At 38.1% G+C, this 10,577-nt stretch overlaps 2 protein-coding genes across 4 annotated transcripts in view; one reads left to right on the forward strand and one right to left on the reverse strand.

The window, feature by feature from the left end:
- LOC105568981 (laccase-5-like) overlaps window positions 1–3,647 on the forward strand; it is a 115,925-nt gene extending 112,278 nt beyond the window's left edge. For both annotated transcript variants that reach the window (XM_012025085.1, XM_012025084.1), the window contains one exon: window positions 36–3,647. In XM_012025085.1, coding sequence (XP_011880475.1) covers window positions 36–214 — 179 coding nt within the window. In that variant the 3' untranslated portion in view covers window positions 215–3,647. The remainder of the gene's footprint in view (window positions 1–35) is intronic.
- A 768-nt stretch (window positions 3,648–4,415) lies between these two features.
- Window positions 4,416–10,577, reverse strand: part of LOC105568982 — a 32,571-nt gene continuing 26,409 nt past the window's right edge. Inside the window, exons 4-9 of one of the 2 annotated variants that reach the window (XM_012025087.1) lie at window positions 8,877–8,986; window positions 8,669–8,747; window positions 7,939–8,075; window positions 7,346–7,492; window positions 5,865–6,081; window positions 4,416–5,463 (exon numbers count right to left, since the gene is read on the reverse strand). In XM_012025087.1, the coding sequence (XP_011880477.1) occupies window positions 5,265–5,463; window positions 5,865–6,081; window positions 7,346–7,492; window positions 7,939–8,075; window positions 8,669–8,747; window positions 8,877–8,986 (889 nt within the window). In that variant the 3' untranslated portion in view covers window positions 4,416–5,264. Of the gene's footprint in view, window positions 5,464–5,858; window positions 6,082–7,345; window positions 7,493–7,938; window positions 8,076–8,668; window positions 8,748–8,876; window positions 8,987–10,577 lie in introns of both variants that reach the window. The other variant, XM_012025086.1, reaches the window with a different exon arrangement.

The following is a 10,577-nucleotide window of genomic DNA, read 5'->3' on the forward strand; positions in this document are numbered from 1 at the left end:
TCATACGCATAAATTAACATCGAGTTTCTTTGTAGGATACTGGCTGTTCCACTGTCACTTCCTGTTCCACATACTCGTCGGCATGAATCTGATTCTGCACGTCGGAACGCACGGGGATCTGCCGCCAGTACCGCCGAACTTCCCGACCTGCGGTAACCACTTGCCGCCCATCACGCCACCGCTGTCACTGTCGGATCACGCGTCGTTCTTTTGATGCGTGAGCGACAAACTCAAAAACTGAGAGAGGGAGACGCTCCAAAGTCCATACGATACTTGTAGCATATTCCTGTAAAGTAGAGAGCCTGTAATATTGATTTCTTTTTTTTTTCAACTATGCAACCTCGTCGGCCGTTCTCGAGAGCGTGCTCTCGGCTCGAGAACGGGCGAGGAATCCGACGGATGTCGATCCGCTGCCCCGCGAGAGTGGCTAGGAGCGCGCGAGACGATGAGGGAAGTCAGATGTTGAGGAGACTCGCGAGGCAACGGGTTAACAAAAGGTTCGATCGACGCCCCGCTGGGCATCGCGAAACGACGAACGTTCTCAGAGGTAACAATGACTTTAACGTTGAGAGGTAATGTTGGCGGTTGATAATTTATTATGTTCCAGATGCTTCACCCATCACTGTCATTTATGCTATGTCTATTACGCGTCACCCTTGTTACTTTTGCTTGTCACGAATTTATCGCCGGTTACGAATCGCGATCCTAAAATCGTGACCATTTGTTTCATTGTAAAACGTATCGCGGGAAATATTTGGACATGTCTTCTAGAAACGTTTAAAAAATATCTACTGGTTACAGGCCTTATCCGTAAATTATTGCGCAATACGCACGACGAATCCGCGAATGCCGATGTGGCGAGTGAAGCATCTCAGCGGGAAACGTACAAACGTTACTGGCTAACGTTTGTAACGCTCTGTAAATAATGTAGAAATAGTCACTATACTTAACGAGATATTAATGTGGAAGTAACGGGGTACGTAGCGTAAGGGGGGCATCGCCGAGAAGCCGTGATGGCGGTCCAGGCGAAGGATTATCACTTGGATAAGATGCCCTTCCAAGGCTGGATCTGTACGATCACGGAATCCGCGACTATCAAAATTATTTAAGAACCCTACTATATCAACCTTGAAACAATTACTTACAAAGATAAAAGTTATTCTTTCACGTATGAAATACAATATTTATTTAAGCTAATAACAATTAACTCTAAATATTAATTGTAAATTGTTTGATTTTATTTTCGTTGATCGATCTATCATTTTAATCATCCTTGCGACTACGTTGTCATACGCTTCACGTTGTTCGTAGCTCGGAGCCAGAAATGATAACAGGATACAATAACTTTGTGAAGTTGTAACATGCGATTAATCGTGATTACATATGGTGATGAGTTTCCCTCGACAGATCCAGGCTCCTAAAACAGTCTTTTAGTTAGGAAGTGAATTCGCGCTTGTGCCGCCCGAAATCGCGCGTTTCGTTGTTGTTCTGTCAGCTTAAAATTAAATGAAAGCATTGGGGCAAGATCGGCGCGATTATTGAAATTTTACGTAAAGACCTCGAGCATGTAACAAATTGCAATATTAATGATTAGCGTTCTTCTCGCGGCTACATCGATACATCAACATGCTATTTATTCTTTCACCTCCCGTTCGCGTTATCTTTCGACATTGCAAATTGATCTGTCGCGAAGGCACAGATGCAGGCTGACACGTTATTATTAATATATCGCGCTACGCATATATACGGCGCAACAATAGCTGTACGTTTATTCATGGTGCCTCAATTTTCTATAGAAAATACGTTTATATGCAACTCACAATTAACGCTTACACCGTTCGGTCATATGCAGATGCAGAAACTTTACTCTTAGATATCGCGAGATAATCGCACACGCGCGTGCGTCGTGCCTTATACGTGTAGAATAAAATTTCCCTGGTACATACCATATTTCGCTAAATACATTCGTTAGGACTCACCAAGAGACGAAACACTCAATAGCGTAATTGTGAAACGTACATAACTCGTCGGCTCGATGCAAAAGGGATGTAGCGTGAAGCCGAATTTTTCAGTTGGTACTTACCTAGGGACGGAAAGTTGAGTTTCCAATTATAATAAAAATAAAATAAAAATAGAAAAGTAGTATTAACCATTTAACATAGAGATATTTTTTCACAAACCGTTAGTAGCTAAGATAATTAAAAGAATCTCCCCGAGAAAAAATATCAACTGAAAAGTCACCCTTTCTTTCAAAGTCGTAATCCTTTTGCATTGAACTAACGAGTTTTGCAGAATGTTCGTTGTTGTTGCTTTCTCGAGTCGGCCGTTCGCTTTCTCGCCTCGGCAAAGGAGAACGTTCCTGGGATTAAGAAGCACGATTTAGAGACCGTGCTGAAGCTAATGCGAATCCGCGATGTGAGAGCGATAGGATTGTATCTTCGATACTTATTAGTCGAGACGGTCGGCTTCGGAGACTGTGACAATATGTCCATCTATTTGAATAAGACGCGGATAAACCGGCTTTGTGGGATAGCAAATATACGCTGTGTTTTTAAACTATAATCATTTCTTGTTAATAGGAAATAGTTTCAAAGAGATATCAAGGAGAAACGTACCTGCCGTTTAATTAAATGTATTACGAGTTGATTCTGCGTTTTCTCGTAAACGAATCTAAAATTGCTCACTCCATGGCGCCGCGATGAGCAGAGTGATTTCATCGTTGGCGATCAATCATGATTCATCATTCAATGAGGAATGCAGGATACTAAATAGAGCTAATTCATCTTCAGTGCGGTGATAATCATGATATTCGTATTGTTACGTATGGCCAATCAAATTAATTGCTACATCTGTACTTGGCACTTTTAATGATGAATCTGATAATTATTGTAATTGATTTGTAGGTATTATAAGATTGCGATAATTGCCAATTGTATTATTTGAAAAGGTCATGTATGCCTCGGTACCGAGGCTATGTTTACTTCGCATATTTTTAGAGAGTCGCAAAGTACTAATCAAACGTTCGAGGGCAGCTAAATAACTATATACGTGATAATACTACTGTCTTACAAATTAAATGTTTATTTCTCAGACCATGCACTCCTTAGGCTGTGCAGTTTAAATATTTTTACAGCAAAGAATTTTACAAAAGTTTCCGATGCAATTAGAATAATTCTTTATTGATTCCGCCGAAAAACTTTTTCTATCGACACAGTTTTTGAAGGTAAGAATCCGAAACGGACATTTTGTCTTAATCATTCAAACAAATTGTCGTCTAGTTAATTTCAGAATCTCCGATCTTACTAAAAGTGTTACAGTGAAAAAAAAATTACTTATCATTATTGTGATTAATTTTTCGAGCAGGTACATCGACCGTTGTAAATATTGTAATACTGAACAACTTCCAGTATTCACGTAACTAGTAATATCAGTTCTCTCCTTTGTCCCCGTGTAATTATTCATGTAACTAAACCCGTATAAATATTGTCAGTTACCATCTGTAAGCATATGAGTTTTTGTGTTTTATATGGAGTATTTAAACGAGCGTTACATTTGTGTAGGCGCATGCAAGTCAACTGCTGCGGACTATTCAATCATATTTTATTCTAAAAATGTATTTTTAATAATAAAAAAATCGTTTTTAAAAATACTATTTAATAATTTTAATATTTCCATTGTAGACATACCAGCGTCGTCGTGTCTCTTTGGCAGAAACTTCACAAACCTATTTCTCAATTCTCACATAAAGACTCTAAGCTATTTCTACAAATGTCCAACGTTAACCACTGTACTTCACCGAGTGGGTGTAATAAGCATATTTTGCAAAAAAAAATGTGATGAACGTGGTTACAGCCCGCCCACTTAAAATAAGAAGGTAAGTTAGAAGGTCACAACAGAGGAGTCGAGTATGAAAGTAGAAAAATAGATGTTTCTGGTAAAACGAGAACGCACAAATGAGATACGATTTGTTAGAGGAATTATCATTATTAGCATTAATGTGTGACCATTCACGATGTTCTCATTCGGTGCATATTACGACATTATTATTACCACCGCAAAAGTTATAACTTTATCCATATATGTATTATATATATATACCTCACAAATTATAGTCGTCGACTATATCGTGAAACAAGAAAATATAAATTCGAATGTGACTAGCTAGTAATATATTAGAAATCATTGCGGTAATTATAAAAAATTGTTCTGCATATTTCATAAACGATGTTAAAAGAACATAACAACGTGCAAGAGATATAAACCGAGGCTACATGTAAAATTCATAGCTAGATTATTATATAAACTAAACGAGGAGCAACCATGCTCCTTCTAGGAAAAAAATTATCAATTGCAATCGATACCTTTCGCATAATTCGGATTACGGTACTTGTGCAGACAGAAATAAAAGACACGTGTGTTTTTAGATTAATGAATTTATGTACAAAAAGCATTTATCTAATATATCTTATTTATAAGATCAATGCACAGTTTGTAAATTCTAGTGTCTATGCTTATGACTATTATATTATGATACATACGCAGTCTAAAGCACGAGAATCATTTCGCGAATGATAAAGCTAAATATAAAAATACCAATGTGTGAATACGTATCGTTTTATATCGTGCTTATTCGTAGGAAATTTTATCTCATTATATTTAATCCGCGTTTCCCGAATCTGTCAAGGTGTTTATTGTCGTTGATATTATTAACAAGTGCAAAAGTTTAAAAAGAGTCTCCATGAGGAAAACGGTGAAACACGTGTAATACCCGGCATCAAATGCCATCATTCGCCGCAAAATTTTCGGATTGTCGAAAAGAAATTGACGATCATTGTGTGATATCGAACTTGATCTAGTAACATTTTCTTATTATTAATTTATATTATATCTTAATGTTAAAGCAACGGTTTCTTTTTTTGGATTATGTTAACTCAAAGTAGAAATGTAGTAAGTTGACATTCAGCCACAAAGGCGGCAAATGGCGTAAGTCAATTCTCGAAATAATCCTTTGTAATCGAAAAGGTGTTGACACATTGTTTGATATCGTTTAATACTTTAACTTTATATTTCTTATATATTTTAAATTCTTCTAAGGTTGCATCGGCAGTTTTGGCAGTTTTACGATGGAATCGACGTTTACCTGTCATTCATGCGGTTGGGATAATGCCATAGCGACGCATATACATAAAATTTGTGTTTAATTAGAGTAACGTTAATGAAAACAATGGAGTTCTAATTTTTGATAAATGAAGCTAATGGAAACATCACTTCCCGGAATAATGTGAACCGATGTTGGACGGTGGTCCTCTGTGATGATGATGATGCTTCTGTCCAGGACCGGAGTATCTACTTCCTGGTCGGGAGTGCACTATCGCGTAGTGATCGCTGTTCGTCGATATCGACCTCGTGGAATTCATGGTGGATCCCCCGGAGGCGTATCCTTGCTTCCCGTTTAACGAATACCTGAACACAAGAAGGGTTCTCGTTCAGGCACGCCATCGCATGCGTCATGATGTGTAATGCAAGATATTAATTGCTGTTATCGTGACTCTGCGACGTTTAAATATGATTTTACTTAGAAAAGGTCACGAACAGTTTCGCCTGAGAGCAACGAATTTTTTCTAATCAAGTATTAAAAAAATATATATATATATTACACACACACATGTATATGAATGAATTTGCATTTAATCCGACAGCAATTTCATTAGCTTATCAACAATCGATTCGAGCCACTTAAGTAAGCCGTATGGTGGATGCTGCACGGTTATACGTAATCATATATCATTGACGCAATTAATAGAGATACTTTGTCGGCAAGTCACGCGATTCGCTTTAGAGAGGTAATTAAGTCAAACCTCGACCCGTATTGAGAACCGTGCCAGCTGCGGTACGGATCGTAATCCTCAATGATTGACGGCTCCTTCTCGATAATGTCGGTCCGGGTGCAGCTACAGGTCATCGCCGAACACAGGAATATGTTGATAATGAGCATGATGAGGAATAATATCCCGAGTGCCACCGCCAGCCACAGAAGCCACAGCGGGTGCACGCTGCCGTCGTCGTACAATGTTTGTACAACTGGAAATGTGAAGAAATTACTGTGTAATTTTCGTATCGCGTAAGCATTCATGTATTTGTAGGTTTGCACGTGCGTTGTAATGGAAATACCATCAATTACAGTATTAGTATAGAAATTCCATCTGTTCAAATAGCAATTTGATGAAAGGAAAGTTATATGTAAGTAAACGGTCCAATGGGATAATTAAAAGTAACACAAAATACGTGCGTGATGCAAGAATTTTTCAACGATAAATTCCACTTTTGATAATGTTTCCAACTATAACTGTTTCAACGATACTGTTATTCCTCTGATCTCTCGCGCTGAAAATTGCATTATTCCGTTTTATACAGGATCTAGCGGGATAAGAGGAAATATTCAGTTTATTTCTATAATAATAATATAATTAATTTAAAAACATCAGTTCAAGAGGACATCGTTGATGACTGGTTGTGGAAATTATAGCGTGGGACTGTACGCCGGATGGACTAACGAAAAGGACTCCGTCCAGAATGCACGAAGTGTGATAAGCGGAATAAGATCACTTATGCCAGCTTGAGTATACATTATAATTTGATGACAGCCCTGGGCAAGTTGCGTGTTGGAGCGATTCGAATGCAGGTCAGGATGACGAAGAGAGACGACAGGCAACCATTTTGCGACGCTCGGGAAGAAGACATAAATGGGACACATACGCAAGAGAAGCAATAAGGGAGCGAAGAAAGAAGAAGACCGCACACATTCCCGACATGGCTACGTACTTTTCACGTCACGACAGCTTATCAAAGTTAACTGCACAGAAGAGCAGATGCTCCAAGAAGTTTCAGTGGACGTTATTCTAATCATTTCCATCGATCTCTTTATCAAATTGCGATAAGGAAATACTTTGTTTATATAAACCAACCAGATTTCCGGTTAGAAAAGCGCGACTTCTCTAAAAAGATAATTAAAAATTTACTTTCACTGCATACTTTCTATATAATTACGAGTTGTTAAGCATTTCTTCATTAACTATATTGAAAAATGTTCTTTTGCAATATATAGTTTACTCTGTATTTTCATTCATATTTTATTAGCATTGATAAAGAAATTCTTTTCCTTAAAAGGAAAAAGTAAAATTGAAACTAACGCGAGTCTACAAGAGAATCAAGAATTTTGTTAATTTGAAATTGACGCTCTACTTTTCCTTATACGCAAGATGAAGAAAACTAGATGGAATGTATTAAGAATAACGATAATATGTATAACAGTAACAATAACAGTTATAATTCGAACTGTGCTTACCTTGTTTTTCGCCTGGTTGGAGAACAAAAACGCTCGTTCCGGCAAGCAGCACTCCTTCTTCACCACTAACGCTTTGTCCGTTAGTGGAGGAGCCACCCTTGATCAGCTCTTCTTTGTCTCCTTCGCATACGGGGGTACCGCAGCTTCCTAAACACGCCAAGTTTACTTGCGTTACGTCGCAACGAAAAACCTCCTGATCAAGTGCTTATATTCTCGATTAATTATACAATAATTATAGGTCGGAAACATGTCGCGTTAATTTACAAAAGTACTGATAGTTTACGAAGAACAAAAAAATATGAACATCATTGAGATTAAGGGAGAATATTTGCTTCAAGACGTTTCGCATGCCATTTTTATGTTCAGAGCGACACTGAAACCAAATCAGCATGATGCTGATTGTTAAAACTTTTATTTGAAAGGGATCATAACTTTTACGATTTAGGATGTAAAAAGCAATTCCTCATAAAATAAACGAGAATCGCTATCTGCTGTAATGTCGCAACAAAACAAGTCGTAAAGTTGAATGCCATTTTATAACCCACATTCGTAACGAGATGCTAATGGGAAATCATTCACCGGATGAGTTTTACCTCTGCACACTGCGATGTCGCATTGGAAATGCACCTCTGAACTGTCAGCAAACCGGAACATGGAAAACAATGTGGCATCCGCTATACCGGAGCTCCGATCGTATATGAATTTCGTCATTCGCACTTTCACGGGGCAGCTTTGCAATCAGAACAAGTCACAATTAGCGGATCATTTCCATTGTGAAAGCGACGCTATGGAGCGCACAATAATCGTAAGCTGCGCATCTTGCTTTTAATCTTATCTAGATAAATCTCTTTGACCAGCAAAAAAATAGAGTTAAGATTAATTTAAACTTCTCTCAACTTGACGTTTTGCTCTCTTCGAAGTTTGAAATCCGCTTCGGCAAAGAATGAAACTTATAAAGAACAGAGACCTTCTCGTTTTGCGTAATAAGGAACTTCGCAATAGAAGTTTTAATGAAAATGGTATTCAATATGACTTCTAGAAGAAGCCGTTCACTTTTATTGTCACTTGAAAATAAGTTGATAATAAATCGTAGATCTGTGTTGGTAATAGATAGTTGATAACAGAATAGCGTCAATGGAAAATAAACCTTGCGATGTTTAACAAACTATCGAATACTTTTGCCTATTTTAACCATGGCATTCAAACATTTAATATTTATTCGTAGCGCGAATAAGTTTACAAGATCGCAAAATTTGTTAACATAAATCTTATCAGTTGGAATCATATCAATTAATCCGCTTTATATCAAAGTAACGACCTTACCCTTTGTCGTCTATAAGCGGTACGCTGGAATTGAGCTTGTTAAAGGCGAAGCAGTTCTTGACTCGAATCCCGTACATTCCTGCAAATTGAATGTTCAACGAAACAGTGCTTCGAACGGCAAGATCTCACGAAGAAACCGCGGCTAACGGACTTGTCCGTATCGTCCGGACGTAAAAGCAAACGACGGAATGGGATATAAGATACGAACCGTCTGGGCGTGAAATCTCGGCACGCAGGGTATAGTTGTGACCGTATATAGCTTCTTGCACTCTCACGTCTCCGTCCAAAAGGCGTAAGGAAACCAGCGAAGTTTCATTTCTGTGCAAAAAGCGTTGTTCTATGAGCACGTATTACCTTTTCTCTTTCACGCGTCTCGCAGCGCACTTTATTATAAACGTAACGCAAGTTTAATCGAGGTTGCGACCGGTGTGAGTAAATAAATGTACGAAAAACAAAACGTGTCAACAGGTCAATACATCAGACGATTCGCAATGTGATAAGAAAATCCACGAGTGTCTTGATCGAAGAAAATTTATTCAAGGCGTGTAACGTTATTCAAACAAAGAAGCTACTTGTCATTTGCGAGATAACTCATATGACAACAGTTGCATGCCAATCAGCAGCCGCATTTTTCATCGCAGAATAAGAAAAAAGAACTTGCGGTAAACCGCAGCGTCGCAAGCATGCTGATTATTGATTCGTCGCTCCACTTATCTGATTCCTGGATGCTCAATTAAATCTTATTATCGCCCGTGCAGCCTGTTCTCTGACCAGCGATATAATTAAACAACGATATTATTTAAAATGCGTAAAATTATCTTTTAACTTTTAAACCGATTGTTAAATATTTAACCATTTAGTACTGCGAGCAAAAGAGACGTTTCGCAATATTACCTTTGCATTAAGCGTCGAATTTAATTTTATTTCATTTAGCGTCAGTTATTGTCCATTATAGTAGTATTGCAGGGCATTGATATTTTTCAAGAAAGTATCCAGCTATATTGAAACTTGACATCCGGTGTCGTGCGAGATATCGACACTTTAAATTGATCGCTCTAAGTTGGAGTATCTCTACGTACAATCAATGTGCCGCGAAAGCGGAAATATATGGCTGACTGGAGCCAAATAGCAAATATCAAGATCGATTAGAAAACATGGTGCCTCTAATGACCGATTAAAAGCCTCGCGAATGGTATTTCCCGTTTAGATAGCGCTGTTCACGCGTGTCAAGCAACCAGTGGCGCGAGATATTTCTATTTCTCGTACACTTGAAAAACTCAGCATATACGATTATTTACGACAGCGTTACGGAGAGTCCACAAATAAGATAAACTCAAGCACAGCCTCAGCACAGTTTGTTCCGCCATTCTGATTTACCGGCGTTTACTTATACATACAAAAATTACATGCAAATTATGTTATAATAAATACACACGAATTACAGATAGGGTTGGGTAAGTTATCTTTTTTCTTAACTAAGTTAAGTTAAAGTTAACAGCTTTGAAAATTTAACTTAGTTAAGACACAAATTAATCTGTAATACAATTAATTGAATTAAAAGTCAAAGTTTTATCTTTACATAAAATCTCAGAGACTTACGATCACGTGAATTGCATTGAATTTTGCGACTAGCGTTTGGACAATCACTCACACTACACGGAGTATGGTCCATTTCATATGCAAACAATTCCACGTGAGTTCGAGAATCAAAACTCCTTATAATGGCTCTGTTCCAAAATTCATTACCAGTGCTGAAGATCTATGGTATGTACACGTGCACGGTAGATTTTAGAGCTAGCAGTAAAGTTTGAAACAGAGACTGCCAATGTAGGCAGACGCAGGGCATCTCGCGACGTCTTTGTTTATGGCATGGCTAACATTAAGGCCCGGTTTTTCATTTTCTGGTTAA

The sequence above is a fragment of the Vollenhovia emeryi genome, unplaced genomic scaffold (genome assembly GCF_000949405.1).
Source record: "Vollenhovia emeryi isolate VEMERY1.0 unplaced genomic scaffold, V.emery_V1.0 DF939126.1, whole genome shotgun sequence".
Lineage (NCBI taxonomy): Eukaryota > Metazoa > Arthropoda > Insecta > Hymenoptera > Formicidae > Vollenhovia > Vollenhovia emeryi.